This window comes from Cuculus canorus, chromosome 8, assembly GCF_017976375.1.
Source record: "Cuculus canorus isolate bCucCan1 chromosome 8, bCucCan1.pri, whole genome shotgun sequence".
NCBI classification, from domain to species: domain Eukaryota; kingdom Metazoa; phylum Chordata; class Aves; order Cuculiformes; family Cuculidae; genus Cuculus; species Cuculus canorus.
This window is the reverse complement of record NC_071408.1, coordinates 16,697,963-16,714,654: the sequence shown is the minus strand read 5'-3', so window position 1 is coordinate 16,714,654 and position 16,692 is coordinate 16,697,963. Positions and strand designations below refer to the sequence as shown.

At 40.1% G+C, this 16,692-nt stretch overlaps 1 protein-coding gene across 1 annotated transcript in view; it reads right to left on the bottom strand.

Moving 5' to 3' along the window:
- Positions 1 to 16,692, bottom strand: part of NEGR1 (neuronal growth regulator 1) — a 294,465-nt gene that overhangs the window by 154,830 nt on the left and 122,943 nt on the right. The window contains exon 2 of the mRNA XM_054073465.1: positions 64 to 296. Coding sequence (XP_053929440.1) covers positions 64 to 296 — 233 coding nt within the window. The remainder of the gene's footprint in view (positions 1 to 63; positions 297 to 16,692) is intronic.

Sequence of the window (16,692 nt, the reverse complement as noted above, 5' to 3'; positions counted from 1 at the left end):
CTACAAACACATTTTTTACCCGTACATCTCCAATAACAGTTGGTAATTGGTTTAAACACATACCTTGTACTGTTAAGTGCACCTGCATCGTTCTAGGCGTGTGTTGAGTTTGCACAGAACAAGTGTATGGACCATCATCTGTCACATCTACGTCCTGTATCTGCAGGCTATATTCTCTTCTGTTTGCTGTTGCGATTGAAACTCGAGGATCTACTGACCACTTATCACTTCCAGCAAAAATAATACTTGACCGATTCAGCCAGGCACCTTTTGAAGCTCCATCTTCCAAGTAACACCTAGGAAAGAAGGTGAAGCCGTAAGTATGAAAATATAGGAGCTTTTAAATACCATTAACTTACTACTGATTTTTAAGAATTAATACATCTATAATTATAAGAATTGAACCTCTAAACAGGAGTCATTTGTTAATTCACGTAAAATCAAAAGCCAGTCTTACAAACAACAAACAGATACGTTTTTCTGCTATGTTCTTTCTAATTTTCCTGCTGCGAGTGGCCAGCAGAGCAGGGAGTTTCAGTTATTTCTCAGTGGGACTCAATGGCTTCATCGGAGCAGCCTTTGCTGTTTCAGATTTAGCCTGTAAGGATCAGCAGTGGGCATGTGTGCCTGTGCAAAATTATTGCCCTTTTCTTGAGACACAATAAACTTCTGCCTGCTTAGCTAAGGAACCAAGAGAGTTTTTCCAGAAAAAACTATGACATATTAGAATCAAAATGCAGTATTTTTTTTTCTTTTCAAAAGGTTATTAGATTGGTCATTGCTAATCATATTCAAGACATTCAGTTTAAGGCAAATATGCATTCAATTAGGACGGATTTCCCTGCTGAAAACAACAAAAAAATATAAAGTGTGGTTCTATTAAATATTTTTTTAAAAGTTTGTGATATGGCAGTGACTGAAGCAAATGTCATTTTTTTTATTGTGCTACACTTTAGCTTTTCTACAATTATTATTAGGAAAAATAACCTAAAAATAGTGTTCTATGGGGTATAATATACACCTTAACTGGAGCTCAGTGCATAACAACACCTCTAAAATCAGAAGGTACCCCAGACAGATTCCTTTCCTTCTAAACTTTAGTTCAAAAATATTCCTCCATAACAGCTTCAGAGTTTTTTTAAATTGAGTAAAAACTACAGCTGGTAAATGAAAACACGTATGTCTGAAGAGTTTGAAGCATTTCTACACAATATCTCAGGGGTTTGAACATGGCACCAGAGATTGCAAGGGAATTTGAGCTGAATGCACCAGCATAGGCACCGCAAACTGCCTGAAAGTAATCAGCTGAGAAATATAAAGAACAAGGTATATTGCAAAATCTAATTTGTAGTCCTTTTCACCATCTGTAGAATCAAAAACCAGTTGGTGTATTAAAGGTCAATGTTAATTGAAAATCTTTTCTGTAGATATGCAAACAAAAAAGAAAGCCACCCAGGCATAGCAGAAGTATAACTTCTACTCAGGTAATTAAGCACTGCAACATGCTCCTGTTCTCAATATTTTGTATTGCATATTAGGAAACATTTGTAATTTCTCTCTACAATATCTTTCCATCTTAAGTTGCTCACTTGAACACTGGGATGAGGAGAAATGCACTGTGAAGGATGCTACTAAATGCCACTGACAAGTCCTAACAATAACATGGCAACAAACGCAACTACTAAAACTTAGCAGAAAAAGCAGTAAGAAGACAGTGAATAATGCAGACAGCACTTCTTAGGATAATTAATTAAATAAGAAGGAAGCCAGGCTTTTGTTGGGGCAGCATCTCTGCAGAGATGAGATGGCACTGGTGTGAGAGTGCGGTGCTCCTGAACCTCAGATGGGCAGAGCGGTGGCCGGGGGGGAATCCAGGTGATGCCAGAGGATGCAAAGCTATGCTGATGCTGAGGAATTGTTGTACCGGTAGAGGTAAAGGAGTGGTCACTCAGTGGCATGCAGGCTGGTAGGACAAAAATAGTCCCAAGAATTGTTCTCATTTTTACGTCAACAGATGGCTTGGGAGTAGTCATCAAACACTTCCGTCTTCTGGAAAGAGGGGAGTGACATTAGGGGCAGGTGGCTGAGCAGGAGAAAGGGCACAAGAGACCACCCCTCAATCCCATGAACATTTTGACTGTTCACTCAACTGATGCCTGGACCACACAGTCTATATTCTACTTGGCTGTGTTTGACAGTGAGAGCAATGCTAGGCAAAGCAGTGTAGGGATGCTCTCTTAAGCTTCAGCCAGAACAATGATTTCTGTGCAGAGCCAGGAAAACATGTGAAAGAGCAGCAAGTGAGGAAAGAAAACATAGTGATAGGAAGAAAACAAGTAAACACCAGCAGAGCACAGGACTGTGTGAAGTATGAGAAAACAAGAAGAATGCAAACACTGGAGATACTTCAAGTACCGCTTTGCAATAGACAAGGAAATGTTTGTCATGAAAATAGGACCGGAGACAGGAGATGAAGCCAGAGTAAAAGAAAATGGTGATAACTTGAGTAGAGAGCATGGGAAAATAGGGCTGGGAGAAATGTGTCCAGGAGGAATGGCCAACAAAGATACTCCATCTCCATAGTTGAGAATTGAGGGAATAAACAGACAGACAGAGCATGCAGAAGAAACTTTATTTCCACGAGCTGATAAAAAAAAATAATGAGCTTGTCTGCAGTGACGTTAAGTATATTTAACTATGGCTCAAAAGCTAAATGAGCACTATACTCCAGTTTTCCACAAAGAATGTGACACCCAGCACGAAGGAAAAGGCAAAGCAGCTAATGGAGTCAAGGACAGAGAAAAACCTTAGTGCAGCCACATTTGAGAGCACAGAACTGCAAATCCAGGAGCATATGGGTTTTTTTAAAGCAATCTGAAAAAGATGCTATATGGTTGGGAGATCATAAATGTATTACCTATGTTTAAGGAAATGTGGAGAGTGAATCAGGCAAATTTTTGGCTAACCACCATGGCCACAATAGAATTTAAGGCTTTAAAACAATTTTAAAAGTTAGAGGAATGTAATACAAAGTGGAACAGACTAATGGGACATTTTTATTTGATAGAGGATTTTTACATGAAGGAAACCCAAAAGAAGAGAATGCAATAGATTTCATCTCTTTGATAAAACATTAAAATAGCACAACTATGTAGACTGCTAGGTAGGGGAAAATGGTGATCTTGGAGCTTAAGCATATGGTGTTATTGTTTAAGGGGAAAAATGACATTCCCTTTAGGAATAAGAAACTAGACGCGTCGGCTGGAATTCTTCAGAAATGAATCATGAACATAACTATTCAGATATTTAATTAAGGATCTCAACATGGGTTTTGAGAGAAGTTGCCTATGATATGGGATAAAAAAAAATCACAGTTTCTGAACCAGAGAATGGGGATGTCGTGGGGAAGTATTACTTTGAGGATTGAGAGCGCAGCTGACATTTGTGAATGCCTGCAGGAAGAGTCTTGTGGAGTCTGGTCCCTTTTGGAGAAGGTAAGGAGACACTTTCAAAGTCTTATGAACATTATCAAATTGATTCTAATGAACAGAAGACTGGAGAGAAGCAGAGAGATCTCAGATTCATTGATGTTATTCTACAATATGTTTTGTTTCTGCAGCAGCTGGATACCATCAGTTATAAATTAATATTTTTGAAGGTAACTTGCAGTTTCAGAGACCATTTACCATTTTACTTAATTCTTTCATTGTTTATACACACTCACACATCCAAAACCATGCAAGAAAGCATTATCACTACAGCTCCTTCCCACAAGAGAGGAAACCAGCCTCCTCCTCTCCTAGCACACAAAATCAGCCTCACCTTACAAATCCCCCACTCACTGTGCATTTTATTAAAAAAAAAAATGAACCTGTCTTCAAAAAATATCCCACAACAAACCCAAGAGATAATAAAAGTTGAAATTTTTGGTATTAATTGAAGACAAAAGTTGAATTCTCATCAGACGCAAAGAAAACCACCTGAATACCATGCTGAGAAGGGCGGCGCTCAAGGCTGCCGTCATGGCAGCTCCATAGCATCTTCACAGCTTCTGCATAGTGCCTGCTCCAAAACCCCTAAATATTCCCTAAAGCTTCTCATCTAAACACAACCATTTTGATAACTGCTGAGAAAAAAACAAGATACAGCAGTACAGAAAGAAACACTAGACCTCTTGCTGTTTACTTGATATACAAAGGTATTTTCTTAAAATAAATTTCTAAAACTAACAAGAAATTTTGCTTTATTAATTGCGTGAGCATTGTGGATAGAGATGAAAACCTGCTAAAATCAACTTTATTTTATACCCCACTAATTAACAAATTGTGTGCAGTATACAACTACCATATAAGACATGAAAACCAAAGACTAAATATGGAACAGATTTTCTCTTGTTCAGGGAGATTTTCAAGTCTGATGAAAACAAAACCACAAAAAGTGTTTCTGAAAATGTAACTAGGCAGTAACAATCCAGTGTTTTCTTCTGACCCCGACTAAGCATATTGCACTGAGGAATAAAGTTGGCTGCAAACTGAAAATGATATTCCTAATAAAGCTTTTTAAAAACAGGTTAAATATTTTACCTCAGACAATCTCCTTCAGTACCCCAAAGCACTCTTTCCTCTACATTTATTCAAAACCCCTGCAAGTTCCCTAACGCTGTGGGAGTTAACTGATTTGAAAATTCTGCAGAATTTGGCTGAAATATTTTGCACAGGATACCTTTCAAATTAAATAGCAGCCAACATGCTGTATTTTCCCACTACGCACGTGAGATACAATGGATAAAGCGCATATTTACTCAATGGAAGAAGCAATCAAATGATTAATCTCAGAAATGTTTTCTAATCTAACAAATTTAACTCTTTTCTGTTTGCAAATCACTACTCATTTCTGCAAACACAGTTCTTGCTTAAGTGTATTCTGCAGGCAACTTGGACCACACATTCACCTACGTGTGTGCCTGGCCATTGGAGGCAATGCTTCTGCACCATGGTTATTGCAGAGGAATTAAAATAAGAACAAATAAGGATTTTTTTCCCCACTAAATGAAGATTTAGTCTTTTTTTATCCCCACATCTCTATAATTTTATATGAAAGGCAGTGTTTCCACATATGTTTTGTGCGACAAAATCAACCAAGTCCGTATGGATGAACACTTGCAGAGAATAAACCCTGAGAGCAAGAATAATACCAACCACAAGCAAGTCCATGGCATCAAGCCAGTGCATATGGAGTCAGACTAGAACACCACAACTGACCTCGTACACAACAATTGTATTTCTCCCTACAATTGTATTTGTCCCAACAATTGTATTTCTACATGATCTTTGGGTGCACCTCTTAATTTTAACTAAGAATAATATTTTTTAAGCTGTAGATAAGAAGCGATAACTGTATTATTTTCATTGCATGAACATGAACATATTTGGAAATACATTGGCTCTTTTGCCTGAACTTGCACGATGTTTCAGCTCCTACAAGAAGACAAATTGCCTTCCTGCATGTGCGTGTTCTGTCTGTCTGTGTCCCTCTCCATGTTGCGGTGCTGGCAGAGATTGGGGAACACCCAACGACAACTCAGGAATCGCTGGTGAGGACAGGGGAGGAATGGCAGCTATGAAGAAACAAGACCTCACAAAGAGCTACTGGGAATGCAGCTGAACGGCTAAATTCCACCTGTCTGGCTGCCTTTTGCCATGCATTTGCCAGGATGCAGCTCAGTCGGGTGATGCAACACACATGCTCAGTGCCTGGGGTGCATGCGTACAGGACAATACTAACCAGAGTCGTCCGTGAAAACTTCCATTTCTTTAAGACTGAAGCAGTCTGAGCAAAATGTGTCACAAATCCTGAAAGATGAGTTGTCAAGTCAAGTTCTACTAAAAATTTAAAATTTGGGTTTGCACTCTGGAAAGATTTGCCCATTGTCTGCAAACATTTCAGGGAACTTAAACACAAGCTTTTAGCTAACCTGAGAAGTGAGTTTGAGCAGAGTTTTGATTTCATGTGAACCTATGAAAAGCTGGTAGCCTTCCTCTGCAATTCCTTCGGGATGATTCTGAGCCTCAAATGAGGAGCCCAGCTCTTCATCTTCTAGTTTTAAGTACAGTAAGTACACAGAATAATGACACTGGATCAATGCGGAGTTCTAGATCAGTGCATACAAATCCCTATGGGATCACATTACTGAATGTGCACAGTTGCTCCTGCCAGAGGTCTGCTGCGGGAACCGCTGATTATTGGCGGACAATTCAAGCCAAAGTATGCTGATGTTCAATAAAGTCCTAGAGTAAAACATCTCTTGCAGTAATGTATGGGAAATAATTTATTGAAAAGATTTCAGCTAGTAGAAACTGCAAATATTAGTGGCCTTCCTTCTCCTTCCCTTTCCCCTTTTTCCTCAAATTTTATTTTTAAACTTCCTGCACATCATGACAACATTTTCTGCAATGTAATTCTTAAAATTTATGCATAGGAGCAATTATTTTTAGAAGTTAATCACAACACTGTAGCACAATTAAAGAAAGCATAGCAATTATTAAATAAAAACAACTTTTGCTCTTTTAACCTTTACATTGCTTAGAAAAGTATTGATTAAATTGTAGCTGAACTCAGAAGATAATGATCCTATCTCTAAACTTAGAAGATTGGAAAAAAGACCAATTTATTTTTTAACTGATGATTGTAATCAGAAATTCTCTACTCAACAAGCATAAAAAATAGATTTTAATGTTAGCTGTCATATACGGCTGAAGGCATTTTATTATTTTTCTTCTCATTATTAATGGGAATTATCTTCTGTAATTTGTAAGTACAGAAATATATAGTCTTACTCAGCTTCCTTAAAGCTTTTAGTCCTCTTCTTTTGATACCTCCAACTTTTCTAGCTCTCTAGTCTATTATTTCGCCATACTTAAAACATAGACCTATTAATCTTTGTAAAAAACAGTTCTTCTCAGTTCCTTAATTAAAACCGCACGTGATCTCTTTTTGCAAGAACCTTCATAGGGCAGCCAGCACTGAAGCTCCCAGCTTACTGCCTTTGAAACAAACTGCTCAGGATTGCACACAAAGCATTCCCATGTACCGTATATCACAAGAATGTTTGAAATTTGCCTATCTCCAAACAGCCTGCAATATACTTTCTGGAGAGAACTTGGGCAGTACTTACAATTAAAATCTTCATTCAAGCATGACCAAAAGCTATCATTATCCTCACCTCTTGTGCAACTACTTACTTGACGCAGATCGCAAAGCTAAAAGGATTAGAAAATTTAAAACTGTTATAAATCCGTAGGTAAATTCATCCCATGCAGCCCTTTAAATACACCCGTTCAGCCCCATAGGTCTCCATATTTAGTGCTCCTACCTCATCCTTGGTGGGACCGTAGGAAGTGAGCACAAGAAGCCATGGAAAAGCCAGGTGGCCGGGGAATGCCATCTGGGAGCTATTGCACTGCCCAGCTGCAGAACCATTCAAACCACATCTCTGGCAACACCAAGTGACATAACACCGAGATGCTGCTTCTGTAAAACACATCTCCTAAATGTGAGACATATATTCCAGGTCAGAATATGACTCATTTCTACGTAGGATGTGCCTCTAAATGGAGTAATCCTATGGCAGATCAGGTTAAAAGTTCTATCTCATTTATAGAAAGTCCTGGAATCCTTTTTCTTCCCTGAAAACTTAGAATAATTTGACTTGAAGATTTTTACTTTTTTAATATAACTGGTGCTTTGGGTGTTGGAGAGGCTGACTGTAACACCCACAAGGGATGATAGCATCCCCTTTCCATCACCCTGCGGTGGGTGAGTATTCACCAGAGCAGATGCGAAACACTTAACAGAGTTGTTGTTGCTTACTACAGCGTCTTTTTTTTTCCAGTGAAATTGGTTTTGGCATTGCATTATAGCCACTTTCTTCAAACATAGAAAGCCTTTGCAAAAAACAGTGCTGCTAAGATTTTTCTACTTTAAAGAAGATTGGCTTTGAGCTCAGCAGCAAGGGAAGACAGAAACATCAGGGTCAGGGTTCAGCCTAGAAAAACACCCAGAAGATCAGAACATAAAATGTTACATCCGAGCTCCAGAACTAGAAAATCACATCACAAACCTGCTAAGAACTTTTGCAAAGTCCTTTTACTGTTGATCTCATAAATGCCTTCTCTAGCTTCTCCATGGATTCTTACAAATAGCATCTTAAAGTTTGTTACACTAAAGAAACTTCTCTGAACAGTAAAAATAGCTCAGGTACAATAATAGGTGATCCTTTTACTTTTGCCCTCAAAATCAGTTTTCTTAAGTCTACTATGGCATTCTGCATTAAAAGGAATTCTGCATTAAAAAAAAAAAAAAACCCAAACTTGTACAGCGGCTCATTACAATCACAGCATTTTATTTATTCACCGAACAGTCTCAAACCGTCAAGGAGCAGAGGCATTGATGGCTGGTGACTGGGATGGTGTACGCCAAGCCCCAACTGCCTCAGTGCCTGAAGCTCGAGGTGACCCTCCGAAAGCAACAGTTTACTTATGAGACATGCAAATATTAAATTCTCCTGCAGAGGGAGACTGTTGTGTCGTGAATGGGACAGAAATGTGCACGGGGCTGTCAGGAAAGTCTGATAAACAGGAGTTGCGTGAAATAGATGAGACAAGCAGCTGTTTTAAAACAGAGTTTAAAACCAGAACCCCAAAATTTTGTCTCAAGGCAGCCAAAACAGACTTAAAATAAACAACTGGCTTTGCTTTGCCTGGCATCTGCATTGTATGTCAAAGCCCTTAGATCTACCTTTTAAAACGCTTTCTGCTTTAGGAATAACAGCAGCACTCAGCTGAGCTGGGACGAGGTTTCTCAGTACGAACAGCACCTTCCCAGCACCAGCTGAGCCCGGGTGCTGAGGCGCCTGCCCTCTCCTGCTCACAGTCGGTACCAACCCCTCTATGAATCCGTGCCCTGTGTTTCTGAAACAGCATTGGAGAAGCTGGGATGAGAAAAAAGTGGTGTTGATGGATCGACTATAGATTTCAGTTTCTTTTCTCTCCTCTATGCAGCCACCGGTCGACAGAAAGCATTCGTGAACTTTGCAACATTCTAGGTCCTGAAAATACTGCAGACTCTGCTTTGTGGCCCTATGAACTGCCCCCTTCCCACCCCACCTCCGAGGCGGCACGTGTGCCCCAGCCCCACCACAGCTTCTGGTCCCATCATCTATCTCTTCATCTGCCTGGCTGCCAAACCCCTCACTCCTCCCTCATTTCCTGGTACCAATTTTCCTGCTCCACAACCACCAGGTTCAAACGTCTAAGTTGTTCTCTCTTTTCACATCAAGTAGTGGGAGGACTTCTGATTATACATTGAGGTCTTAACAGGCACAAATAAGCCCTTTTAACTTGTTCTTTGCTCTGCAGGCTTTCTGCTTTTTAAGCACCATAAACTGTAGTTGGCACCAAATCACTTTCAGAGCAAGGTTTCTCTTCGGGATCAAAGGATGCGATGTGTCTCCTCTCCAGAGGTCTCACCCCAAGCACCAAGAAGGAGTTGCCAGAGGAGACAAGTCCCACCATAGCACCTTAGGCAAGGGAAAGCCACCTGGGAGGATCCCTCCAGGAAAACCTTCCATGCTCTTACCAGCACAGAGTGGGGATGACCAAGTGTCCAACCACACCTTGTCCCTCCTACAGCCTCTGCCCCAATGCATCTTCAGGCAAACAGTAGACTAATCACTGACAGCAAAGGAGCAAATGTAGCCTACGGGAAAGCTGAAGAGGGGCTGTTCATAAAGGCTTGTGGTGATAGGAAGAAGGCGACCGGGTATAAACTGGAGAAGGGCAGATTTAGACTGGACATAAGGAAGAATTTCTTCACCATGAGAGCAGTGAGACACTGGCACAGGTTGCCCAGGGAAGCTGTGGCTGCCCCATCCCTGGAGGTGTTCAAGGCCAGGTTGGATGGGGCCTTGGGCAGCCTGAGCCAGTGGGATGTCCCTGCCCGTGGCAGGGGAGTTGGAAGTACATGATGTTTAAGGTCCCTTTCAACCCTAACTATTCTATGATTCTATGTGCTAGAATCTCCTTCCCTTCAAGTGAACAGACTGAATGCATCTGAGACACCTTACCCAGTGTTTGCAGTCAAATAATTTATTTAGCCTCATATCAATGCATTTATTCATGATTATCTCCTTGCAATAAAAATGTTCTTCCAAACCTACTGTCCTCTATTTCCAGCAATTCTCAGCAGTGCATTACATTCCTTTCTGAAACAGCAGCTTAGAACTGGAGATCTGTAAACTTAGAGAGAGACCAAGATAATTCTTTAAATATTTGCTGATCTGTGGACTTTTCCAAAAGAAGCAGATAACAATATGAGCTTTCTATCTGGCAAACTGCCTGAAATAAATGGGAATATATGCTACCTGAATTTTCATGAGTAATTAGCATAATTAACCTCGCTGCTCTGCTCCTATGCCTCTTCCATTGCACCAGAGAATCAAGAAGTGGTTTATTAACCATGAGAACTCATCAGATTTTCTGCTCTCTTTTTGGATATGACAAAGTTGCCAGGTACCTGCCAGCCTGGGGATGAAGAGAAGACAAGATGGAGAGGGAGAGAGCAGAGCAAAATGACTAGGAGCCAAAGCAAAGTGAAACTTTTTATCATACACCTCCAACTTCTTCATTTTATAAACTCTGCTGTTTTGGAACATTGTAAGACATTCTTGGAAATCCATCCACAGATGAAACACAAATTAATCCTTACATCTGAAACATTTTTATAGAAAATCAGTAAAATATTAGTAATTAATAATGGAAGTGTTTATTCTTCTACAAGATTTTAAAAGTAATTTGCTCTACAGTTGATGTTATTTGTATTTCAATCTGAAAGGGTTTCAACCTCAATACCTGGCAATCCATCCGATCTAGGCAAGAGACTACTTTCACAGGAGCTTCCTGGCCTCTACCATTCATCATAACCACCAGTCATGATCATTATGTGCATTTCCCTCTTGCCATAAAGTTACTTTTTTCCATTGCAAGAATAGAGAAACTGTTAGAATCACAACTGAAATCAATTTGTCTGTGGTTTTGATTTATACAAAAATATTCCTACCTCTTTTCACAGCTATATTTTCATATTAAAATGAACAAAACAGCATACTGTAAATTTAAGAATTAATCATTATTTCATGGAAGCACATAATACTTTTCTTTGCAGGCTAGAAACAATATCACACAGTATTATTCATTCTGATAGTCTTGGTTGTATTTTCAGAGAGTAACCCCTAGCTTAATCATATTATTTGAAATATTAAAAATCTGCTGGCTGCTGCACTTAATATTTATTAATTCCTAAAGATTTATGATGTAGAAGCACTGACTTCCAGAAATTATGATGAAGAAATTGCTAATGTGGAAAAGTAAGGAAATAATTCACTGCCTGGGTTTGTCTTTACTCTTTTGTGCTTCTCTTAAGGGAAAGGGGCCTTTGAAAATTTGACGGCCATTTTTTTTTTTTTATTTTATAGGAATAGAGAAGTCAGCTCTTTCTTCTGATGGTGAAAGCCAAACCAGATGGCAATTTCGCCCCCCTGCTTTTTTGCCACAAAACACTAAAACACAAATTAAAGGAATAAAAGGCAACAAAAGCCCTGAAACCACGCAAAGGCAAAGGCCTAGAGGATGAGAAAAAATTGGGTTTGTGAACGTACCACATTACTGTCCAAATTTTCAATATCACAGCATGTTATTGAAGGATTTTAACATCCAGAAATATATAACTGAATTAAACCAGACATGATACTAATTAACTGCATTTATTTTAGTTTCTGAAGGGTTACATTAGTCTTTATTTTTAATGCTAAAATGAAACAAAGGTTTCTTCACTAGCGCAATAAGCTCTGACAAAAAAATGAGGGCTTACAAGGGAGACTATTACAGTAATGTGCACTCAGGATAAAATAATGAGTGTTGGGTGGCTGTTGCACTGCACATCCACATCAATGCTGCAATTTGATAATAAGCACTGCATCCCAGCGATGCGTGGCTCCCCCCAGCTGCCGCACATTGCAGGAGACAGGCTTGGGGAAGCAGGGTCTGCGAGCACCCACAGACATCTCCTGCACCTGGGAAGCATGGAGCAGCCCTGACTAGCTTTGAACAGAAGAAATCTGGAGAATCACCACACTGAATGCAAATATCTGCGTGAGTTTTGAGCCCAGGAAAAGGACCCGGTGTCAGCAGATGGTATCGAGGGAAGTCTGCAGGAGGCAGGTGAGTGGACGGGTGAGGACACGCAACCTTTCATGTGCACAGACCTCCTCGACATAAACTTGATCTGCTTCCATTTCTGCATGTACTTCAGCACTGTTTTGGAATAACGCAAAAGGTGGATGTGACAGACACAAAGAGTAAATGCTATTTACCATTCCTTTAGTTATACAAAAAGAAAATTGTAGGAAACCTCTCCTAGATCTGTGCTCTGTTGAATGATTCTCTGTGTTTTGCTGCCCAGAGACCCCGTCACCAGCAGCTTGACAAGCAGGGGTGGATCCCCTTCTGCTGGCAAGGAGCCTGGCCTGCCTTCCATGGCTGCCTAAGTTGTTTCTCCCAATACTGCTGTCTCCCTTCTGCTGCTATGTTGGACACAGAGACCATGCAGTGCAGTGGACCTGCCAAATAATGCATTGCCTCCTAACATTGGGATATCTTGTCTATTCTGCTTGCAGAATCAATGCAATGGGGAGGTTGTATCTACCTACTCAGCTGTTGGGCGTAAATTCATCAAACATACTGAGAAAAAATTGTCTACAAGCGAAGGCATGGGTGCTTCTGCTCCACAGCAGAACTGTGATAACTTCACCTCTCACTTCTCCATCACTAGACTAGTGATGCAGGCTGTGGCTGCCTGGACTCCAGGGACTGAAATAAAAATTCAGGGTTTATATTTCACATCTTCTTCCTGAATAGGTTGGTTTTTTCCTAACAAGGCTTAATGAAAAAACATTCTTTCTGAGTGAAAATAAGTTGCATTTTAGGATTTCCTTGTAATAATATCTACACGAAGAGTAGATAGGGCGGACAAGGTGGGAGATAATTGTGTGCTGTGTCATGTCCTTTATTGGATCAGTATTGACCTGGGACTCTTCCCTGAGAAGGTAATACCAACCCTGCAATGCAATTCTCTCCAGGTTGGTTTAAGTAAAATAATAGAGTTAATGACAGAAGCAAAGCTACCTAGAGAGGTGTAATTCATCATGGAGGGTTTCATGCCATTATCTTAAAAACATACAGTGTAGTAATCACTTGAAGTAGTGATAACACATAATTGTATGCTTCTCATAAATTATAGGTGAATGGGAGTTTCAGCTAATGAGTGCCAAATAGCGGCTCAGGAACTGCAGTGATTACAGAAGATGTGGTGATGAATGCATTTATTATTGGGGTATTACAAATCTTTTTATAGCAGACATGGCAAGTTTATAAATAAATAACCAGCCACAGAGGTACCTGCATGCGTAACCAAGAAGACTAAGTTACTAGCTTGTAGTTTAACCAGCCTTTTACACAAAAACTTCTTAAAGCTTGGTGAAAACGAAACAAAGCAAAACGAATAAAGTACGAGCCCCACTCAAACATTCTCATCTATGGTTATCCAAGCACTGTTTTGCCACCACTTGCAAAAGACACGTTGTTGGAGTATTTTTGACAGAAAAACAAACTTTTGCATCATTTCTTATGGAAAAGCATCCCCCGCTGCCCATATAATTAAAAGCAGCAATGCTTTCTTATAGTATTAATAAGGTGCTGCCCATGGTAAAGAGCTCTTTCTGTGTCACTGGTTAGGATTATCCCTTGCAGCAGTGAGAGCTGTTGGCACAGCAGGGACTGGAGTGGGCAAATCTGACAGAGACAGATCAATCTGGCTGTGAACCTGCCTTGTGCAGCGCTAGGGAATGGCTATGCTGTATTGGTTGCAAAACCCAGCCAAACCCTATTTGGAATGCAATTCTGAATCTCTTCTTCCTCCACACTGCTCACCATCAGAAAATGCTTTTATTTGACAACAGAAAATAGCAATACCCCTCTGAGGTTTCCCGCTTCTCTCTGGCGGTACTAGGGAAAGCTCCCTGACCCCTGTTTCGGGGATCCCACCTCCTCCCACAGCCACCCAGCACAAACCTCTAAACATCAAGGGTGAAGGTATTGATGTAGAACAATCAAACTTGAATTTGCTGGTGGGAACAAGCTTTTTCACTGGCTGCAGCAGAGGCCAATGGGGTTCAGCCTCCTATTTCCTGTGGAGAAGTAGTTAATGAGCATCAATTCAAATATTTCTGCCAGTGTGGCTACTACTTGTAGCCCCATATGTATAACTTGGGTTTGTTTTGATTTGCTTTTCTTTTCCCATTTAGCCAGGAATAACAGCTAGTATTTGAGAGAAAGAAAATACACGTGAAAAAAGCAAGAAGAAAACAAGTCAAAATAACCCAAAACTTGTTATGTGACTTGGGAGCATGCTAGCAATTGTTCATTGGCCCTTGGGTGAGGATAAGGGCTGAGCTGCAGCATTCTCTGCACCCCATGCACACCGCGGCCACCCCCTCTGCCCTGGGATGGTTGAGTCCTGGCAATGCCACTTTGGGCTTTGTACGTTTCGTATCAATGCTGTTCCACTTTGGTCCTTGAGCTGCTGACATGCACCCTTCCCAGGCCAGCAGACTGCTGCAATGGGTTAGCATTTCTGTGTTTGGAAGAATTTGACCACTCCCTTGCTTTTTTAAATAAAGCAAATATGTTACAATTTATTATAAAAATCTGAATTCAAATACTCTGGCATTCTGTAATGTATTCTGGCATTTTTACAAATAACACATTTCCTTGCAGCAATTTCTCCAAAGCCTGGCAGTGTGCTGTGTGTGACCAGCCACTGTTGCTTTTTTCATCACGATGAAAATAAGCCAAAAGGCAGAACAAGAGAAGCATTCTGTTTCTCTGAAGTTTCTGACATTACTTTAAACCCAGGTTTAGTTCCTACTACAAACTCAGAATGATCTGTCACTGGGATTTTAGCTCTTTGGCAAGAAGAACAGAGATGACACAGAGGTGTCCCATGGTTCGGGTCAGTATATAGTACAGTTAGGAAAGTGCAGCTGGCAAACAAGGGGGTTTCAACAATTCCATTTTTGTGACAATGTTTGAGAAGTCATTTTCATCCCTTTGCAGAATGAAAATAAAATTTTAAAATCTCAGAAGTTTTCATGAAATAGAATCCTTCACCCAAGCTAATAACTGAATAACTCAATGAATATACCTTCTACTAGGGCTGATACAGGATTTCATCTGTGCTTATCTCCTGGAACATTTAGTTTGTTGATATACTGCTGTTTGGAATATTAGTTATAAAAAAAAAAAAGGTAAATTTAATTGTGCTGCTGTCCTTCACTATAAAGAATCTTTCAGGAGAAATAAGAAATACCTCTTTATTTAAAAGAGGAATAAAAAGTTATAGATAGAGCTGCGCTGGCTGATGTAAAGACATGAACTTGGCACACAGATGTCTCAGGCTGCAGTTGCCAGCAATAGCCAGATTTTTGGATGAACCTCACAGTTGCTTGCTCCATCGTACAACTACTAATACACTATTAACAACATTATTAAACATCTTCCCCGGGGAAGACCTCAGCGTGGTGCAGCCGCTCTGGGCCACCCCCCAGCGCAGCACCTGTGCAGGGTCACATCATCCTGTCATCATCCTTCCTGCTTGGTAGCTTTTCCTTATGCCACTAGTGTGTTGCTGGTGTAAGAGGAAAAGGGAATATACTTTAGGAAAAGAACTCATCTCTCAGGCAATGCTTCTGCTGCTGCTGGGCTATGTTTATTACTTGAATAGATCGTGAAATCCACCTGGTCCCCAAAGAGAGCTTTCCAGGAAAGAGATGTGCACATCTCTGCTGAAATGCAAAGGGGTTGCTCCACAGTGGCCCTCAGCTGTACTACATAGTGCCATGCGGTGGGATATGCAATGCATTGATAGCTCAAGTATTTTGGAATAGCATCTAGTAGAATATTTTTAGATAATCATTCTGAAGCATCTTGCATTTGACAGATCCCTTTTGGCAGTTCTGGTCTCCCTGCTTATGTATTAATACCAATGGAGAGTAAGAAAAAGGTAGATAAAGAATATACTTCACTACAGCGGCATTCCAAAGAATTTAATGTATTCATATTTCATTTCATATATTCTGAACTTCTATCATTTGAAGAATATATCCTGGATCCAATCCCTTCCATATTACTCATGTTTAAGCTTTACATAAGTCTCACCATGCAAGAAAGTGGAAAAAGATTCAGATAAAGCATTTGCTTTTAGAATGGAAAATTACAACAGAAAGGCATTGAAATCACTGGAAGACAATAAACGTGACTGAGGTATTGGTTCACGTGGTGCTTAGTTTTTTAGTTTTTACAGAAGAAAACCATGTATAATCTGAAAGAGCGTCTTCTAATGCTTAATTTAGTGGGTGCAAAATGTAAGGATAGTACTGTGTGCTTTAATTATCTCAACAAAAGCAACATTTTCTATGTCTTTTTGTTGAAACTGGGATAGATGTGTGGCCATATGTACATACAGAATGTCACACCTGATCAAGATAGACAGCAAAGGATGACTGGCATCAATGTGAAGCTC